Source organism: Lemur catta, chromosome 1 (genome assembly GCF_020740605.2).
Source record: "Lemur catta isolate mLemCat1 chromosome 1, mLemCat1.pri, whole genome shotgun sequence".
Classification (NCBI taxonomy): Eukaryota; Metazoa; Chordata; class Mammalia; order Primates; family Lemuridae; genus Lemur; species Lemur catta.
The window spans coordinates 239,727,230-239,749,890 of NC_059128.1; the positions used below are offsets into that span (position 1 = coordinate 239,727,230).

The window sequence follows — 22,661 nt, forward strand, 5'->3', positions numbered from 1 at the left end:
ATCTTCTAAGGCTTTCGATACATACTGACATTTTTTCCCAAAAATGTTCCCCAAATTAACACTTCCAGCAATAGGAGTGTCAGTTTGACCATACCCTCTGAACATCATCTTAACCTTGATTAGCCAATAAAGCATATTCTCTTGGTTTCACATTATATTACTCCCATCGTGTGTCAATAAGCTTCAGTGGTCTGAGCCAATTGCATTTTATAAGCATGATAAGAAGACATTGCTTGACTCTCAACTCTGTTCTGCTGTCAAATAAAAATGCTGAAAAGGAACTGGGATGATTGAATGGTTTTATGATCAATGTCCCCTTTCCTCAAATGTAGATTACATTCACTCTATCACTGTCTATTGGGAAATGAAGTTGAAGTTATTGGCTCTAATAAAAAAGGAGTGGTAGGTGATCTTATACTTTTATATTAAATACTGATAAATGAACAAAAGTATTTTGAGGTCTAAATTATCCAGACCATTACTTTAACTTTACTCTCCTTTTGACATACAAGGAGATGGTCTAGCTGCAAATAAATAGCAACCTCCCATTGCCTTTTTCTTTTTGCGAATAATGTCTTAGCCATGCTTTCCCTAGGACGGTGAAATATTCCCATTTCTCCTAAACATGAATAAAACATCTTTGGTGGACCTAACTTACAACTCTCATTCAACAATAGCCTTATCAGCATTCTGTGTTGAAAATTATTCTCAACTTTTATACTTTCAGCTTTACAAGGACTAAAAAGTTCAAAATGTGAAACTTGAAATTCAAAAGCTATTAACAGTGCCCTATAATTTGTTTATTTGATTTAAATGTTCTATTTCAGTTATCTACAGTTGGGTCTTTGGTATCAATACAGGATTTAGACACCTACCTAAGGAAGAGATCATATCGAATGTCATCATTTGGGTTCCCTGATGGGGTTGTGTAGCAATAATCCATTAGAACATTCCATCTGCAGGAACGCAAACAAACATAATCTGGAGTCAGCACCTCCTTTTGGGTGTTAGTTACTAATCCAAGGAAAGCAAATATTGACAAACTTCTTATCCCATGGAATATAGTTTTTTATTACTTATTATTTGTAGAGGCCTATTTATTAAAACTTTCTCCTAAACTCAAGGTGTTTAAAATTATGCACCAAATTGTCATCCCCACATCAAGTGGAGTTAAGGCTAATGCCACAAAAAATAAAATTGTGTGTGAAGCAACGGAATGGTCAGTCTAAAAAACAAAATCCCAAAGGGAGTTACATAAATACATAGGTGCTTATATATTCACTCTGAACAATGGCCTGATATTTTTAGAAGTTAATGTCTCTGACAGAAGACAGAGGATATTATAATACCTAATACACCATTTGGTGGATTTGGTAGATCAGAATCAGTGGGCTCGGAGTGGAAGTCCATAATAGACACTGTGTTAGGAGAAGAAAGCCATGAGGCACACACACAGCCTTCCCCCACAAGACCAGATTGTGCCCGGATGTAAACATTACTTCATTCCAACTATGGATGTCATAAAAAATACTAATTCATAGGAAGCAAATGACAAAAAATTGGGGGCTAGAATCCTGCATTTAGTGAGACAATTTTAATGACTCACGTATATGCAAGAATAGATAGATATATCAAGCAGGTGGAAAAGGAGAAAGTAAACAAGAACCAAATTTATATGGTCTACCAATCTCTTCAGGATACAAAATGTGAATAATACATGAGAAACCCAAAATAAACCATTACATTAGACATTACTTTTTTTTATATAGGGCAGGATTAGATCTTCAGCTTTTGAGGGGCCTTTCAGTTTTGATCATTCTGAATTTTCTAAGTATCATATGAAGCTTTTTTTTTTTTGACAGAGATGTTTCTGGGGATCATTTTATATCATTTTGGCCTAGACCCTTATGGGAAGAGTTCTTTCATATTTTAATAAATTTGCATTGGATAGTAACATACATACAGAAAAATACACAAATCAACAGTGTTCACAAAATGACCTACTTCTGTTTAATCACCTTTCACATGAAGAAGTAGAACATTCCGGCATCCCAGAAGATTTCCCCAGGCCCTCTTCGAGGCAATACCACCCCGCTTTATGGGAAGACTTGTTATTTTGCAATTAATGACAGAAAGTGTCACCCCTTAACTTTGTAATTTATTATTTCTTTTTATTAGCATGCCTAAATGGTGTGACAATGACAATATTTTTCAAATTGAATTTAAAAATGAATGAACATTATGACTCATGAGGCTTTAGGCAGCCAAAGTGTTTTAACCAACAAAAGATAAGAGTTTGAAAGTACCTGCCATCCAGATTAGTGGCTTGTACAGCTGCAAATACTTTGGTTTTCAAAGGTAATCCTATGCTGGGGATGATTAACTGCTGATTGTAGGTTGAATCCTAATGATGAAACAATAAACAATTAATCTATCATTACCTCCCCCAAAACAGCACATTTATCACTTAAAACAATGTTATGGAAATCAAGAGAGAGTAAATCAACATAAATCTATAGAAGACATTTCAAAAAGAAATTATTTAATCCTCTGGTTTCTTGGCAGAACTGTTCTTAAACCGTATCTGTGTAGCAAATTGATTTCCATGGATAAACTACCTTTTGTTTTCATAGTTTACCATATATGATGATTAATGTTCAGTATATCTAAATTATATTCAATGGTCAGTGGCTAACATTCAGTTTGTTTAGTATTCAATGGTCAATATTCAGTTTATTTAACTTATATCTGACTCAATTTAAGCCCTTTACTGTTAGAGTTGTAGGTCTTATAACTTTGATAATCTTGCATTTATCCCAAGTCACTTATCTGGCAATTTGAAATTACCAAAATTTAGTTGATAAACAAAAAGGAGACAAACACATTTTCTAAGTTGCCAGAATATATGTCATAAAATTCCTACACCAAATTCCTTGGTGGTTGCTTAGAAAAGGGTGTCTCAGGACTTCATCTCAACCTTTTACCCTTATTTTAGACCAATTCTAGAGAGCTTACTCATATTGCTTCCCAATCTACAGTAAATTAAAGCACCAAATTAGAAATGAATAAGTGGTAGGTATAATTTGATAATGAAGAAAAACAAAAATTATAGAATGCAAAAAACAGATACCTCAAAATATAAGCAGTAGTATCATTTAACATAGAGGCCAATTGTTTCCCCAAGTTTAGTAAGTCTGAAGACTTTGCTATTTGGCAGCAAAGGAAAGTTTTTAATATTCATTATGAAATCTTAAAGTCATCAAGGCAAGATAAAATATGGAGCATACTCTGTTTAGAAGGCTGGAAAGAAAGTGACATATTTGGAATTTTATAAATTAAAACAATAATAGTTTAGATGCCTCACTTTTGAAAAAAGTTTGTTCATGTGGAACATTTTATTCCCAAATAAAGCCAGATAAATGAAGGTTTATATGTTATACTTGAAAACTGTTACTCTTCAGTCTTTTACTTTCTATATTTCTGTGATAAATGATAATAGCTCCTCTAACCATGTCTGATAGATAGTATTTTTACTTAATTGTCTTTCTGGCTCCCTTTCCTAACTTCTCCAAGTAACCCACACTTCATTAACTATACAGCTCTTTCATCTTATATTTGCATCAATACTGTCCAGAAGAATGCTTACTTTCTTTATAACATTATACTGCTGAATCATTTCAAATGACTTAAGACCCAGTTGTGGTTTAATCATGAATCATCAGTTTTTTACTCCTGAAATTGCTTCTAAGAGATAATTTTCTGACTTTATTTTGTGTAGCTGCCTTTACTTTTGTTAGTAATATATTGTCCCTAAAATCAATTATATTTCAGTCTTTATCGAACTTTTAAAAAATATTCATAATCATCATAGCCCTATTTCAGATTTGCTGTTTTTTTACCCACTCAGAAAACACTAACATTCAGGTATAATTCAAATACACAAAGACATCCTCACTTTCCATTTCTACAGTGAAGAAAACTGACATATTTATGTCACACAAAAATAAGGCCACAGTTTCACTAGAAATCTACATACATGGAAATCACATCCTCAGTAAAAGTCACTGTGTTTTCTAAGTATAATTTTCCCTGAGTACACTTACTAAATCCCAGAACTCATAGAAATAAAAAATTGTGCTACATCGAATTGGGTTCAACTTTTCCTCTCCAAATAAGAAACCAGAGACTAAAAGTAGTAGATCTATAATATAACTTTTCATCGTTCCTAAGAAAGTAAAAACTTTGCATGTGAAATAGGAAGACAAAGCTCCTAAAGATTACAAAATGATATTTTATTTGAAATGCTAATAAAATAACATTTGGCTAACTACATGTTAATGTTCTAAACAAATAACAAATATGATTTTGGATCAACTAATAAAAGTACACCAAATTTTTTTCCAGTGTAAATTACTAATTTTTTAATGGCCTGTAACATGGTAAAATACTATGATGACACTATGTTAAGAAAAACTTTTAGTTTGAGGTAGTGAAACTTTTCCGTATGATAGAATAATGATGGCACATGCCATTACATATTTGTCATGTATACAACAGGAAGAGTAACTTAAACATAAACTATGGACTTTAGTTAATAATGTACCAATATTGGTTTATCAGTTATAACAAATGTATCACACTAATACTACATGTAAATAAAAGAAAAAAGTATGTACGGCAGAGTCCGCGTGTATGGGAACTCTCTGTTTTTGCTGATCAAATTTTCTGTAAAGCTAAAACTGCTCCAGAAAATTGTCTGTTAATTTTTTTCAAATTTTAAAATTTGTTTTTAGGGCAATGGTTGAATTTTACTAAAAACCTGGTTAGTAAATAATTTTTAAAATTCAATTTATTTTTTAATTGAACCACTAGTAATACTTTTATTGCAAGCTGATCAGAAATGAGAAGTATTTTGGGCACCACCTATTTCTTTTTTAGTCTGAGATCTAAAAATTGGTTGCTTTCTTATCGTAGAATTAAAATATTAAAGTTATCATCAAAATATAAGCTTTTATTTAGCATTAGCATCCCAGCAACTCTTTGAAGGATTATGTCATGTTAGTAACAGGACCACAATACCATCTCTAGTGGTAAAGAAAAGATCTTAATAACAAAGTTATCCTGAAATCCACACTTCTAAATTTTGATTTTCTGCTTTTCCAGTGAAAGAATGTTTTAATTTCACAAAAAATAATGGCATTATTAAATGACATCTGGATACATTTTTCACTTTTCCAAGATCAAGAATTCTCATCTTTGTCTCACTCGATTATAACAAATAACGTTGAGTTCAAACCAGCCATCTCAATTCTACCTCAGAGAGCTTACACATATAAATCAACAAGTAGAAACTTTCCAACTTCAAGTTCTTTATATAAATATTGCTCATAACAATAATAAATATCTGGCCATATCAGGAACAAATATTGGCACATAGTTGCTGAGTGTTGTAGAACCAAGTAACTTGGCAGTTTCTCTTTGCAGAAGAAAGTTTAGAAATGACAAAAAGGCAATCTTAATTCTAACACATTTTAATTTGTTGTTTAGAACTCTGCGGTGTCAGACTACAAACTTATAAACGTGATTTTTTTTAAATGCCTTTGGAAAATGTCCTACTACAATATTTATAGCTCATTATATTCAAAGTATAAAGCACTGACTTTTAAATCAGTTGCATGAATTATAACTCAGTGCCATGATGACATGAATAATAATGCAAAAATCAGATTCATAATTTACAAAAATGTTGGTTGATAGATTGAAAAATTGATATTTAAATCAGGCATTTAAAATGTATGAATAAAAATTTTTAATCAACATGAAAATATCATTTGGGGGATTAATGTTGCAGTTATAAATAGAAATCCATGTATTTTTCACGTTTTGCTGCCACCGTCGATATTTACATGACAAAAGTTTAGACAATGTTATGTAGTCAATCCAAATTATTTCAGATGTGACAGAATTGTCATCAGCCAAAACCCATATTGAAAATATTAACACATTCATCACCAAGGATGTGCACAAAAGAAGTATCATTGGGACTTCTTAAAAATCTTTTTAACCCAAAAAATATTATTTCCTAAATCTTAACCCTGAATATGGCTATACACAAACATGTATGCATATGTGCACATAAATAAATATATATGTATAAATGTAGATAGATATTTGGAGTAACAATTACAGAGTCATATTTATGATATACACTTTAAATCATTTATCAACTTTTAGAAAATTTAATGGAATTTTCATATATACCTTTATCACTAAGATATATGAAAATGGTAGTAATGATGGATAAATGTTAACAGAGTATAACAGGGTTAATGTGGCTTTCAGCAGAATTTTATATAAAAGCCATTCACATAGATGACTCCTCACAACAGTGAAAGAGAAAATAATATCCTTTACCCATCAACTTACGTTATATAATAGCAGGTTCAAAGTGCTGACAAATGTGCCATTGTTCTCTCGCACAGAAATAGCAGCTGAGGACCTAAAACAGATTTTAAAAAAAGGAGAGCATTGATGAGGTTTTAAATTAAAAGTGATACCTGAATGTTAGATTTAAAGCTTTAAAACTCTTCAGCAAGCCTGATATACTTTTAACTATGTGTGGAGTGGATATACTGTTTAAACGATAAAAAAATCAAAAAGCAAGAGGGACCACGTAAAGACAAACTGTTATTTATGATCTTCTTATTTTTAAAGTCATTTTTATTCATTTTGCATTACATATATGAGGGTTTTTGCAGAAAAAAATTCTTTCATAAAAACATGAATCTGAGGAAAATATATTTTCATCAATTCCATTAGAATAGAAGCTTCATGAGATCAGGGAATTTATCTTATTTTGTTCACTGCTAGAACATTGCATGGTAAATAGCAAGTGTCTAATGCATTGAATAATGAATGAACTTCCATGGGCGTTGAAGCTCAGGAAGGTATTTAGTGTGGGGCCTGGTGGGGGCTGGGGGTGGAGTAAGAGAAGTTTCTCTCTACACCCATATCCTTTTGATTCAAGGTTTTTCTTTTCTCATTTTCCACATTGAAATCTTGCACCTGACCAAGGTGTTTATCATCACTGTGCTATTAAAACCAGCTATGAATATTTTTGACCAATCCAGGTGATTATATTGTAATATGGATATAGCCCTCTCTTGGAGCATGTGCTTTGGGAATACTGAACGGACACATGGCTGTAAATAAATGCTATAGTCCCAGCCCATGTCTGGAGCTCCTTAGCTATGGGTCATGCCACCTCTCCTGGGCAATCATGAGCACCCATGCAGATGACACCTTAGCAGAGGCCTGGAGACCCTGGAATTGGGGGCAGCAGAGTCCAACAGTGAGAGAAAATAGCAGAGAGGGAAGCAGACAGGACTCAGCAGTGTAGTTACCAAATGCCCACACAGTGGAAACACCACAGGAACTTCAGGACTGAGTAAGCATCCAGGGTTCCTGGGCAAAAGGAGTGAGGAGAACCCAAGACACACCTGACTAGTTTGAGCCAGTTTTGATTTGGAAAACAAAAATTTTATGGTTCTAATTGTTTTGGGTCATAACAATTAGATAAAGATAGATGGATAGATAGAAATAGAGATATATAATATTAGACTTAATATTCTTTGCATTACATTGTTTGAGTTTGGCTATTCTCAACAAATCCTGCTATCTTTCTAAGTCCCTCAAGGATATGATATGACTCAAACATAAAGACAATATGAGAAAGCAAGAATAAAATGGGAACTTACGAAGCAAGCTGGGTATTGTTTACCAGGTATTCCAATGGATAACTACAACTAAATTTGTAAAGAAGCCCAGGTAGATAGCTGATGATTGTTGGTGGATCTGGAGTGTCAATATATCCTGAAATATTTCCTATTTGTACTGAAGTTGCATTTCCATAAGCACTGACTCCAGGAATTGTGGATACCTGTTAGAGTGGTAGATCAAGTTTAATGATTAAATAGCTACATATGAATCTAGGCACTTCATATGCAAGATAAAACATGAGACAAGATCATTTCTAGGGTCTAATTCAACACAAAATGCTATTTATAAGTGTCTGTCTATATGTGTCTTAGACTAAATGAAACTTCATATTTACCAAAGACACTTTACTCTTACATTATAACTAAGAAAGGAGAGAAATTATAGGTTCAATGAGCTATAACAAATAACCTGGAAACACTCATGGATATAGTCCAAATTCTCTGGTATGGCTGAAAAGACCCCTGTAATCTGACCCTGTTTCCCTGTTAGCTTCATATCTCCAGGCTCCCACTCTCCACAGTAAGGCTGCTGCCCTATGGCCCTTGTTGCTCTGGCCTTTGTGCATACTCCTTAAGCCATTGCTCTCTCCACTTCCCCCATGATGTCTCCTCCTCCTCCCTGGGATCTCATCTTCCCTGGGAAACTTCCCCTCCCTCCAACCCCACATGCAAGGTTTATCTCCATCAGAGTGGTAGGCACACCAGGAGCAGCCTGCACCTGGGCAGTCCCATTGGCCATCATAGGAGCTCTTTGTAGGCAGGGAAAAACTTGTTCACCTTTGCATCCTCGGTATAGCACAGTGACCAGCATCTTGGGCCTCAGAAATAATTTTTGAACAAATGAATGAAGGTCGTAAATTTTCTGAGGATTGATATTCTCAGGTTCTTTCTCTCTGGTTCATAAAGATACTCATCTACTTCTAGGGCAATAGTTTATAGATGGGTTTTAGAGGGATCATGAACTTTCAGAAGTTATGTGAAAATGTTGGACACATGTGTTTTCTTGGGTCTGCTTAGTTTTCATTGGATTCTCCAACCCTACTAAAATTGAAGAACCACCCTTAATCAATAATGTTCTTGGCCTTCATAAGACCAGAGAGAGACATAGCTTCTCCTACCATGGCAAATATAATATTGACTCAATAAATATTTTGGCAGATATTTCTAAGACCTGTAATAATTTTCAACAATAGAATAAAGTTTATGTATAAACCTAACAGCACATGGGCAAAGCTGAGGCAATTATCCAGCTAATTCACAAATGGAGCAAGAATCTTTATGTATCAAAACATTTTGATTCTAATATAGTAATTTAGTAGTCTACTTAATTTTTCCCATGTAGGAATGCTTTTGGAACAGATGCCAAAGCTGGTGGCATCTAGGGCAAAAACGAAATAAGCCAATCTTCTCCTCTTCCCACAGTTTGCCTGACTCAATAGCTAAGCATATCAATTCTTTCTATGAAAAGACATACACGCAATCATATAACAATTTCTATACTGGTGTTATTCAGCTCTTCAAAAAAAAAAAAAAAAAAGCAAAAAGAAAGCACACACACAGAGACTATTTTCCTGGACTTTCTCCTGAATTGTTTGCTAGGCAGCTGGGCAAGGTGCCTTAAATCCAGAGAGGAAAGTGAAGGAAAGGCTCCAGGGCGTGGTGGGGGTCGGGAAACGCTGCTGATTTCCACGCAGGCTCCTCCCTCCACAAGGAACTGGAACCTGTAACAGTCCACCTGTGTCACTCTCCCTTGACCCCCCCTTCATAACCTCTCTGCACACAACTCGGAGAGTTGAATAAACATTTTTAATAAAAAGAGTCAACAATACCCAAGCTGCAGGCTTAGAAATGGTCATATGGGTGCAATATTCCAACCACCCTCTGGGAAAAGGAAAAGAATTAGATTCAAAGAAATCTCTTTTCTCTGTCTTCCATCCCCTACCAAGTCTTAGAAACCCTGGCCTCAGAATATCAAGCTTTCCTTCATAATATGAAACAAGAACTGGTGAAGAGTAAAATCCAGTGTCTCCCTCACTGGGCTAAGTGGTCATGCTAATCGTATCTCCTTTTTAATCTTTAGTCAGATTTACCAATAAGATTATATTTAAACAAGCAAAATAAAAAATAGTACTAGGTGAATTTCAGTGTAAGTAATACCTCCCCCAAATCATAATATATTCACTTCAATTAATTTTAATTTACTGGAAAGTTAATTCCTTATTCAATTCAATTTTTTGCATACAATACATTAATAAATAAATGAATGGCATAGACTACTAGTAGCTCTCATTCGGGAGGAAATGTTTGAAGTGGTGTTTCAATTTTCATGACAACAAAAGAGTACTGATACTGGGATTTCATAGGTATGATAGAGCATGATAAACATTTGAAATGCAAAGAACAGTCCCATGCAATGAAGAATTTTATACCAGAATACCAACCGACAGCCCTCTTTTACAAGGCACTGGTGTTGATCATTCAATGGTAAACATGAAAGAAGATTCCAAGTTTCCCATTATTTCATCTTTCTTTCTGAATCTGGTCACCAAGGCAACAGGCAAAGTAGTTCACTGCCAGACTCACCGTAACAAACTTTGAATGATCAGACACTTCTATAAAAGTCATGAGAAATATGGCTAATAATAAACTGCAGAGACTTATCCGTCTACGTCATTCACACAAAAGAATGTTGCTTAGAAAAGCACAGCTGACCTCAGGCCACTTGACTGCTCAGCTACTATAAACAGAACCATTATTAGGGGACAGAATTGTATGTCTGGGAGTGCAAGTCTCAAAAAGTCAGAGGGAAGTGATTTGTTCAGTTTTATTGAGATTTTCTTGAGAGATAGATTGGGCTTCTGATTACTTCATGAAATGGTGGGATTTTTTATTGACGACCCCAGACCAGCACACAATTTCACACTAATCTTACCACCAAGGTGTTTCCACAGCCCTCCAAGGTGCTGAGATTGATGATGAAAATAACCACCGCTGGGAAGGTGTTGTTATTGATGAACCCCCTGCAGTGGGAGTCCCCGTGCCTTCCATTGAGTGCCAGATCTGTTTCCGAATAACCGGAGAAAAGAACCGTGCAAAAATTAATCTTCATCGTAATGGTCTGTACCCCACAGTAGACATTGATATCTCTTTCAGCTGAAAATAAAAATATATAAAAAAACAAATGTTAAGTCACAAAAGCAAAGTAGAAAATACTCCTACATGAATAACTTTAACATCTCCCTGATACATTTAATCATCTCCTTTGTCTAACCCACTTTTATATTTGAATACATCATAATCCAATATGCAAGTTATTAAGAAATGTACTAGGGAAAAAAGTCTTTAGTTGTTTAGGGAGAGATCTCTGAGTGTAGATTATAGTTCATCTCCTTGTGCCTGGTGTTCCCTGGATGTGCATTAAATGTTAGCCGACTATTGTTGAATGATCAAGGAATTAAGTGGAAAATAATCAGGTTACTGAGGAAATTCAGAACTAGAGTGTCTGAATTACTCAGATCATCTATGTAGAGCAGTAAAACTCACTGCAAATGATGCATTTTCCCAAGTGGAAGGAGGAAACAGTTAAAATCCACCCTAAACCAAATTGTTAAGCACTTTGGTGTTTGATAACCCATCTTATCCAGGATGTATAAACAAAAGCCATCCATCAGAATTCCATTTTATTTTGCCTAAATTAAATCACACTAGAGAGAAAGGGAATGAAAAATAGTGTGCTGATATTATGAACAAAAATTTATAGCTTACTCTAAGAAAATTTTGCCAATGACTATGCATGCCTCAATAAAAGGAATGGACTAGGCATGGAAATGTATTATAAAATACAATTTGCATAGTTCTCTATGACTCCATGAGTAATCAGTGGTGGGATCCATTCTATGTATGTAGAAGTCAGCACTCGTGCACACATGCACGTACACACACAAAGCTTTCCATATCTCTATTTAGTTATTTTTCTACATGTGGTGAAGAAAATGTATGCAGGAAATGGAGAGTTGGCTGTTAGGTAATTTCAAAGTGGCAGAAGACTTTACTTTTATCAGTTTTGGTAACTGTTAATGGGTTGAATTGTGTCCCCCTTCTACCCTCTGTAAACGTATGCTGAAGTCCTAACTCCCAGTACTTCAGACTTTCTTTGGAAATAAGGTTGTAGCAGATTCAATTAGTTAAGATGGAGTAGGGTAGGGCCCTAATCCAATATGACTGGTGTCCTTATAAAAGAAACAGGGGCACAAAGAGGACGCCACATGAAGACAGAGGATCTGAGTGATGCATCTACAAGCCAAGGCACACCCAAGATGGCCAGCAAATCACAGGAAGCTAGAAGAAACAAGACAGGATTCTTCTCTCAGAGGTAGTGTGGTCCTGCCTTGATTTTGAACTTCTGACCTCCAGAATTGTGAGACAATAAATTTCTGTGTTTTAAATCATCCCATGAGATAATAAATTTCTGCTGTTTTAAATTACCTCATTTGTGATACTTTGTTACAACAGCCCTAGAAAACTAATACAGTAACCTTACCACTTTTTATCACTCTATTTTACCAGTTAGATAAAAAAATCTGAAACAAGCATTAGGTTTTCAAAACGTGGAAACAAACAAAACCTGATTAGGCTATTTGGACAAATAACTTTGTTCAAAAAAGGAAAACCAAACAAAATAAAATATATTTTTGGCAAATGATAGGATGTCCACCTAAGTAATATGTAAATGTCATTCAAGATTTTTAGCATAGGATTAATTTGCTTAAATAACTCAGTTCTACTCTAAGAGTAGAAGTGTTCAACAACATCTCTCTTTGGAATATGGTATTTATTTTATATACTGTTTTTTTGCTGGCAAAGTGAGTTATATGTTGAGCGTGTAAATAAGTCAATATGGAAATTTCTATGTGTAGGAATAATTTTAAGCTAATTGCAATTAGCTACAAAGAAATAGTAAAAAATTTTTTCATAGCCAAGGGCAAATATTAGAAATTTTATAGAAAATTCCAAGCAATATTCCCTTTGTAGGTGGAAAAATAAAGTGAATTAATTATGTAGTATGCTTTGCCAACCTAGAAAATAATAAATAACATTTAAAATTAGGGGACTATCTCTATGGCTTTCAGTAAATTAACTGTTTAAATGCAATCATAACTTTTAAATGATGCTCTTTCCTAAAATAATACTGCTCATTTTAATAACTATTTATAGTCTATGAACTTCAAAATTCATCTTAAATCTATTGATTTTTATCCCTCTGTGAATTATTGCTTTCCCTATGTCATCATTATCTTTTCCCTGGAATATTGCATTAACTTCCTAACCATTTCCATAATTTCCACTTTTTTTTTTTTTTGAGACATGGTCTCCCTCTGTTGCTCAGGATAGAGTGCAGTGGTGCCATTATAGCTCACTGCAACCTCACACTCCTGGGCCTAAGCTATCCTCCTGCCTCAGCCTCTCAAGTAGCTGGGACTACAGATATGTGCCACCAAATCTAGCTAATTTTTCTATTTTTTATAGAGACAAAGTCTCACTCTTGCTCAGGATGGTCTTGAACTCCTAACCTCAAGGGATTCTCCTGCCTCGGCCTCCCAAAGTGCTAGGATTACAGGCGTGAGCCACCGCACCCAGACTTATTTCCACTTTTAACCTCCTTCAATTAGTACAGCTGTTCATACATTAATCTGATCATGTCACCCTCTCGCTTAGATCTTCAACAGCTGCTCATCACACCCAGACCAAATGTCCAAATCTTGATCCAGGGCCTCAAGACTCTCCATGATCTGACACCTGCCTACCTCTGCATTCTTATCTCTCTTCCTCCTCTATCACCCTTCCTCCCTACATTTGTTACACCGAACTTCTTTCAGATCTTTAAAAGTATCATCCTGAGTGATAGAAACCATGTGAACAGTGGTAACCTCCTGGGGTGGCATTGTCTAGCATAGGGGGCACAAGAAAAATTTGGAGGGAGATAAAAATGCTTTCTATCTTGATTTGGGTGGGGGTTATGTGAGTGTATGCATATGTTAATATTTAAAGCTGTACCCTTAAGATTGGCAAATCTTATAGGTACATTATTCCTCAATAAAGTACTGTGTAGCATTTTGGAAAGCATAATACAGATTTATGAACAAGGCCTTGAATCAGTGTTCTTTCTTAGGCTTGGAGCACTCTTCCAGCCGCAAAGCATTGCCTGGGTAACTCCTACTCATACTTCAGTTCTCCAATTTGAGTTTCTTTTTCCAAAGACTTCCCTGATTCCGAGTCTAAAGCATGCCACTCTGTTTTATGCTATTGTATTCCCTTAGGGTCATACATGTATTTGTATATTTGTCTTCTCAATAAACTGAATGTCCCAGAAGGCAGTAAAGCTATTATGTTCACTGATGGGTGTACTCCAGTGAGTAATCACATAAAGTACTGGAAGATTCAAAATGTAGTGTCCTGTTCTCAAATACGATATGCCCCCTCTTAACCTCAGGAAATATGTTCCAAGACCCTTAGTGGACGCATCAAACCATGGGCAGCACCAAACATACATACTCATGATAAAGGTAAATGTATAAATTAGGCACAGAAAGAGATTAACATCAATAACTTATGATTAAGTTATTTTTAGTAAAGTATTAATATTATTGAGTAAAACAAGGGTTACTTGAACCCAAGCACTTGTATACTGCAACAGTTGAGTCGATAACTGAGATAAACACATTAACGTGGTCCATATTGACAGAATGATTGCACAGAGAGCTATGGGGTGGCCAGGAAATACAACCTCACCCAGACCAGCCGGTTAGTAATAACTTCCTTAAGAAGATGGTATTGAGCTTAGTTTTGAAGTATCAGTAGGAGTTAGCTACCTAAAGGAGTGGAAAATGAATAGCACAGAGGGGACAGTGTGAATAATGAAACATGCTCAGGCTGTTGGGAGCTGGGCAGTTCCATTTTCATTAAAATGTAAAATGCAAAGGAGGAAATGGCAGGGAATGAGGCCAAGTGGCAGGCACAAGTAAGATCACAGGAAACCTTTACATGTAAAATGGTCTCTTGAAGGAAACAGAACGTCTCCCTGAATGTCAAATCAAATCCTCAACTTTTAAAGCGTTCACTAAGAATTTGCTTTATGCTCAGTAATAGAGAACAAGCATCATCGCATTATGTGATATATCATAAACTCACCAAAGTGAATACATATCAATAAATATGTCACAAAAGAGAGGTATCCTTCTTCTCAACTTAAATCATCTAAAGAATCCAGCTTCCTTACCTCTATCTGAGGGGTTAATTGATGCTTAGAATACCTTAACAAATGACAATGATTTCTGTGACTAGATGTGGAGCTTTCTTCTGTTTTCTGCTTTATAACTGAAGATTTGTGACCCCTGCAATGGAACTGAATTTGCTACAAGCTGATCCCACTTCAAGATACGATAACAAAGTAAAGGCTTTTTGTAGTGTGAGAAAAGAGATCTTCTCAAATCTATCCTAACCCAGTTTTCTAAAGACTTTTCACTATATTTCAGAGGAACACATTTTTTCCTGGTTGTAGATACTAAAGACATCCATTCAGCACAACTTTACCATTTGTGAGGCTTTGAGGGGGGAAAAAAAGGATACTTCAAGTTGCCAAAGGGCATTTTCTTCCAACAGTTGAGTTTTTTTTTTTTTTCAGAGATACTGAATAACAGTTGCTCTTAGCAACTAAATTTTTTGAGCCTTTTACTGTCCAATCCCTGTCCTGACTATTCCTTTGAATGATTGTCCAGTATTAAATAACCTAATGAGTATAAGCTAATGCCAAAAAAAGCAAAGGAATACATATCTTTAGGGGTTTGATTTTAATGTTTTGTGTTTAAAGATACTAAGTATGTTAAATAGCAGTCTGCTTGCAGAGTTTATGTGCAGTTACATTGCCAAAATAGCAATGTTTCTCCTCTGGTATTTTAACCAAGCTAAGCTTTCCATAGGAATTAAATGCAATGTAATTTCCAATCAAATAGGGTAAAAATAATATTCTGTACTCCTCTCACCCATCAATCAGGCAATGGGTTTGTCTGTCTCAGATTTTCTAAAATTATGCAAATTTTAAATATCCTGTCACACTGTCAACCATCTATCTCACCATGTATAAAAATGTTTCCTGATTTGGGGTTCATAGAATGTGGCTATCATATAAATGAGAGTAAAGAGGGGCTGGATTCAATTATATATTTATGAATAAGGATTCATCCAACTTCTATACCCCCAATAAATTTCTATTCCTAGAACGTTTAATTACACCCTTGCCTTTAGACACAATTACGGAAAATATATTTGCAGTATACCATTTACATATCTAATAAGTATATCTAACTTTGTTATTTTTTTCAACAATTCCATACTCAACTTGCTTAAATCCAACAGCATCCAGATGCGGCTAAAGATTCCTAGCTTTTGATAGACTGAATCATTTTCATTTCATCTTAATACTGTTAAATTCAAGACCTATACTTCCTCTCACTAGCATCAGAATGTTTATTTTAACATTTTCTAATTATTTATAGCATAATGAGTACAGACAAATGCAATTATCAAATTACCTGCACACATATATTCTGCAATACAAAGATTACAACTCTTCAAAATTTGTCTGTAGGCTGGTACTTAGCACTACAGTGCAGTGACTCAAAATGTTTCTGCACCATGGATCTAAAAAAGTAAACATCTCTATGAAAAGCAATTCTGGAGGTCAGTGTATAAAGTAAAATAAAAAGGTAGAATGTACCAGAATTGAATATACAAGATCAATGCCACCAGTTTTGTTCTAAGCTAGAGGCTATCGGTTCTATTTATTTTCTAGTTCTAAACTATATGTCACTTCATGTCAACAAAGTATTCCAAAAAAATATTTATTGTGTAAATAGTATGTCATTCTTTGTACTAGGTTCTGAAGATAAAAACATCAACAAGAGGTTCCCTTCCTTCAAGGAGCTTCTTCACAGAGGAAAAGTGGACAATTAAAATGTAGCCTGATAATGATGTGCTAAAAGTTTATAAACAACACTATATACAACCTTGTCTTGTTAGGGAAGAGGTGTTTGAAAGGGATTGTGAGGAAGAAATGAAATAGTTACAATTGCTTAAATTTTATAACAAATTGACTAAATGATGGCATGAAGAGAAGGGGATGTCACTAATGTTTAGGTTTCTAGCTTTGATGAGCAGGTGGATGATCCCTGAGACAAAGAATTCAGAAAGGAGAAAGATAATGAGCTCTGTTTTTAAGAGGCTGAGGTACATATGGAACACTGAAGCAGACATGTACAGCAAGTAGTTGGAAATATAAGTCTAATATTTCGGGGATAGAATACAGTAAGAAATATAAATTTGAGAATTACCAAATATCAATATACCAATAACAATCATAATAGCTGAAATTATCCAAGAGAGCATTCAAGTAAAAAGAGAAATAAGCTGAGAACACTAAAATAATATCAAAGTTGCCCTTTGATGAGACTTATGAGTCTTTCCCTAATTTTCCCAATGGAGTGTAATCCTCCTCATGTGCTCTATCCCATATCACTTTAACTGTGGATCTACTATATCACTTATATAATATCTGGGAGTGGATATTTGCTTTTCTATTAAATTATGAACTCACTGAGAGTTCTGAGTTTTCCGAGAGTACTCAGCAAATGTTTATTAAGATATATTTAATTCAATTCTTTCGCAGCCTACATGGTTTCTAACTCTTTAATATCAAGTTCCAAAATTCACAAAAAATATGTGCACAATTGACATAGGTTCATACTGACTGTTTGTCCAGATCTCCTATTTCCTATCTGTACTCTGCCAACTGCCTCTGTTTTCAGAGTTTTTGAGGAACACCAAAATTCTTATTGTCCGATATTTTCTGGCTTAAAATTGAGAAAATTCAACCCATTAAATAATATTAAATTAACAGATTTTTGCAAGGTATTTAGGTATTTTACCTCTTTAACCGTATTGGTCTTGGTAACTAGCTATCTTGCCTCATTTTAAAAAGTGAATTTTTAATGGTGATACATTTCTTGATGTCTATTATCATTAATAGCAAGCATGGCCATGATGGTCTGCTAGAGGTGGCATAACCACTGTGATTCTGTAAAAACATAAAGCTAGCAAGGTCATCATGAGGACCATGCTTTAACCAGCACTTCATATACTCCACCGTGCAGATGAATCACCAAACACTGTTGTTAAAATGCAGATTCTGATTCAGTAGATCTCAGGTGGGTCTTGAATTTCTGCATTTCTCACAAGCTTACAGGTAAAACCAATGTTGCAAGTCTCTCAGTCAGTGCAGGTGCTAAGACACAACTACGTATTTGGGTGGGATAGAAGCTAAACTCTTAGGTGCATTCCACTTGGTGGGGTCAAGCACTCCCACCAAATGTCTATTTGCATGATTCACATGCTTACAAGAGGGAAAAGTCTGTAAAAGTAACAGGAGAGAGAAAGACAAAAATCATTAATGGGAGTGTGTCAGACTGGCTTCTTTATCTGAGGAACTAACTGGTTTGAATCTCAGGGAAAGAGGGCTCACAAAAGGCTCTGTGAGACAGCTCAAGTAAGTTTACTTTAGTGCTCTTGTAGCAACGTGTAAAACAAAACTGGGAAGAGGATGTCTTCCCCTACCCTTATCTCTACCCCATTCCACAAACCATGGAAGTTTAATAACTGGAAGAAGCAGAACAGCCCGCCTCAAAAGGCAGCTATGACAAGTGGCCCATTGTTTTCATGAAAAGCACTTCTACCAAAGGTAGTGCCCACGGCACTGTGGTCAAGAAGTTCAGAGTAAAATAACTTGAGTGGATTTCTCCTGAGCATGGTTTAAATCCCACCCTGGGGACTCTGAAACAATTGGAGAAGACATAGGGTAGGGTGGGTGATCCACAGCAGAGGTTCTGTGCAGTTCAGATGCAGGGATTCCTGAGAATAATATCACACTTGTATTGGATGGGCTGGTTTGTATTACTTAAAAGTAGTATTGGTTTAAAACTAATAGTATAAACAAAAACCTATTCAATATAGTAAGAGGAACCTTTTCTGTATGCTGGAGGGTGTTTTGTAGTGCCATAGAAAAATCTCACCTGGAAATAATCTACTTACTGGGCTCCAATAAATATTCCAATATTAATTTTTACCCTTTTAGTAGATTATGAGTTGATTTATATAACATTTCTGCTTTTATCTCTAAAATGAGAGTAGGGATATCTGGCACTACATAAACTTACAAATTGCCTACAGAACAGATGCCATATACGTTGTTTTAATTCTTTTTTGAAAGTTACATTTCCTTTCACCAAGCTTTTAGACAAGATTGAGGCTTTGGTGCTCAAAGAGCAAGAAGTCCTAAAGGGGTATTGATATTTCATCTACACAAAGTACTAACAGCTGATGAAGAATTTAAAGTGGATTAGGAATGCAAGTTTCCTCTCTATATTGAACAGGTTTCTTGCCACCTCAGTTTTTTATCACAACATCTGTTTCTCGTTAGCAAGTGCAAGCTGTTTCCAGTGCTGTAGGAAATGCATACCCTGTCTGAGGCAAACTTTGCAGACTTATAATCACACTTGCTGCTTCACGTTCTTGGGCACCAGAAGAGTTTGGTCATCTTTTTCAGGCAGAAAAAAAGCATATGGGTTTTACTTATAAAAACAGAGGAAGTAGAAAATTCATGCAACTAAAATACAGAAAACTATAGACCCTGAATTATTCAGTCACTGAATTTACTAATTGCTCTCTTCACTGCACCTTATCACTGTAGATTAATCAGAATGTGATAAACAATGGCTGCCTGGATCAGTTCTTCTGCCTCATCTGGTCTAGCAATTGCAGTCATATGCGCAGAGTGGGAAGCAGCACATCCTCTTGACAACCTGAAGACGGCAACACTACTACCAAGTAGGAAGACAGGAGAATCAGCCTTTTGCATCTACACAGAGAGCCAGAACATATGCCCCGGGACAATTACTCCATTAACCACTCTTACTTTGTCTTTAGGCACAGGACAATGCAATAGCTAAGCAAAGCCTAACACAAAATTAGACAGTTCATTTTGTTTAATTCACCCATGAATTCTATTGTGTAAATCATTGAATCTCAATTTTCTTTCCTGTGAAACACTCGTGTTCATTGAAATATTAATAGGTATTGCTGGAAAAAAAGATTTCCTTCGTGAAGCAGGTCTTGAAAAGGCTAAACAAATTCCTGTACCACATGACTTTTCAGATTTTTTAAGGTGGTAATTTCCATTGTGATTCTCCATCCCAACATCATTTTAATCCTCTGTTTCCCTAACTATAAACTGAGGATTAAAAAAGATTTTTTAGGTTTATTTTTAAGAATAAAAGAGAGAATTCTGCAATGTGCCTAGTACTCAATACATGGAACCTATTGTCCTGCTTCCTTATTAGTGTTAATAGAATATCATATGACAAGTTATAAAACATGGACTCACATTCAGTTTCCCCTAACTGTTTAGTTCACCATTAGACAGTGTCAAGCCTTGAAGTTTCTGGTGCCATAAACCCATTTCTCTCCTTGGATGTGCCTTTATCATTAAAGACTTCTTTAGAGGCCAGAAAGTTTAGTCTGACAGTCATATATTACCCACTTTCAAAACAGGGGGCTAGTTTCAGAAGATATCCATCCATCATAGAGGCAAGTGAATTTATCTGTATATTTTACTCTGGCCAAATAATTCCTTAGTATTCTGAAAATCAACTACGTTTTGAGTTTTATTCTGGAAAGATCACAACTAAAAGTGGTATAAGAGTCTGCTCCTTGCTATTAGTTTGGATATTCAAGAGTTAACTACCTTTAAAAATAAATGGTATCCCTTTGAATTTCAATGAATTAGACCATGGTGGTTCTCTTGGCCCCACGATAAATGCCATGGAAATGAAAGAAAATAGTTTTAATGTTATGAAACAGCAAAGGTCAGATAGGGTGAGATGATTACTCTCATCGTTATTAACATTGCTTTGCATTTAGATAGCCCTTCTCCTTTGCCAGACTCATTCTCATTCTGTCCCATTGCTTGGGACTGGAGCAGCTTGTGGGGGTCCTGATGACATCTAGGGTGATCCTGATGTGGAAGAGAAGCCTCAAGTCAAGAGGTCAGTACACAATTAATCTTTAGGCTTTATTTGCTCACTCTGATCTTCTTTCTGAAAACAACCTGCAAAATGTGGGTATTAAATAACAAACTTAAAGCCTCTCCTGCTTTATTTAGATTTTAGGTTTTTTTTTTTCAAAACAAATTTTAAATTGTAACTCTGTGTGTGTATGTGTGCACATACGTATGTGTAGCAAGTTTGGAAATTTGTTGTCTAAGCCAGATAATACTAAAATGAGTAAGGAAAAACACAAATTAAAAATAAGAAGCTTAATTCTCCCTGTTGGAAATAAAGGAAGAGAATTCTTCTCCCACCTTTTTCCTAGAGGATTTACTTCAGAAAACTTGTATAATAATTACACGTACTTTCTCCTCTCTTTGAAATGTGTATAAATCCTTTTGAAAACTAGATGGAACTTTCATAAGATTTATGACCCAGGAATGTCTTTCTCAAAGACCTGAGAGCCATCTCTTTGAAATGTAAACGTCAAGGGAGTTAATACCCCTTTCTCCTACTTTCTGTGTAAGGGTAGGAGGCTAACTTTGGTGTGAACCTCACTCCAAATGACAAAACTACCTCCTGTCTCAAAGATATAAGTTAATTTTTCCTCTGGATAAAGGCAATAAGTTAACACAGATGATCACCCTATTTGCCAGGTAAAATTGGGATGAACAAGGTGTGACAAATGGTACTGTCAAGTCCTCTTGTTTGAGAACTAGTTATTGTCTATCTTGAAAGCATATATGTAATGGGTTCTATCTGCCTGCCTATATAAAAAGGTGAGATTTGTTCTGTCTTTGCAATTCTCTTCGAGATTGCCTGTGATGCTCAGCATACTCTGGTTTAATGATTACTCAGTGATAAAAGTGTTTTCTCTCTCTGCTACCTTGGCAGAAAGGATTTCTGGATTGGGAGATTTTGTTTTTAATTATATTTCCCCAACACATTATTATGCTTTCGATTAGAATAATGGATGCAAGAAAATAATAGAATATACTATCACTTCTTAACCGTAAACGTACATTAGACTTGTCTGCAGGGTTTAAAACACAGATTCCCAACACCCCATTTGGGGACTTTGACATCACACATTTGGGGTGAAGCAGGGGAGTCCCCACTTTTAACAACTATCCCAGGTGATTTTGATGCAGATGGTCAGTTGATGCCATTGCAAATGGATGTTTTAACATAATTTTTTAAATTTACCATATGATAAATACTTCCTTCTGCTGCCCTAGTCACTTCCTGGTTCATTAATATGTTTTATTTATCTTTAAATAACTACCACACCAGCCAAATCCTCCCTGCTGAGCAATCTTTTTACTATTTGGCCTTCCTATCCATCCATACCAGGGTCACGGCCTGACCACCCTCCGTCGGCACCAGTCACTCTGATGAGGGCCACTACCTGCCACTACACTGAGACGGTGAACACGGTTAGCATCTGTCACCTTTTCCACTGTGTCTGTATCTCTTCTTCTCTCCGAAATCAAAAGAAAAGCTACTATTTTCCCAAGGTTAACTCTTTCCCATGCACCATTGATCCCTTCCATATTTTCTTTCCTCATTACATAATTATTTCTTCATTACTATGTCCAATTTCTGAATACTCCCCCTTTACTCACATATGCTCAGGCCTCTAATTGAGAACACGTTTTTTCTCATTTCAATTTCTGGCTCAGGTTACCCCTCTCTTTCTTTCATCACAAAAGTTATCTAAATAGTAGCCCGT

The 22,661-nt window shown here is 35.4% G+C and overlaps 1 protein-coding gene across 2 annotated transcripts in view; it reads right to left on the bottom strand.

Moving 5' to 3' along the window:
* Positions 1 to 22,661, bottom strand: part of ZPLD1 (zona pellucida like domain containing 1) — a 39,617-nt gene that overhangs the window by 11,841 nt on the left and 5,115 nt on the right. For both annotated transcript variants that reach the window (XM_045557182.1, XM_045557192.1), the window contains 5 exons: positions 10,711 to 10,931; positions 7,758 to 7,939; positions 6,427 to 6,499; positions 2,307 to 2,404; positions 876 to 956 (listed from right to left, as the gene is read on the bottom strand). In XM_045557182.1, coding sequence (XP_045413138.1) covers positions 876 to 956; positions 2,307 to 2,404; positions 6,427 to 6,499; positions 7,758 to 7,939; positions 10,711 to 10,931 — 655 coding nt within the window. The remainder of the gene's footprint in view (positions 1 to 875; positions 957 to 2,306; positions 2,405 to 6,426; positions 6,500 to 7,757; positions 7,940 to 10,710; positions 10,932 to 22,661) is intronic.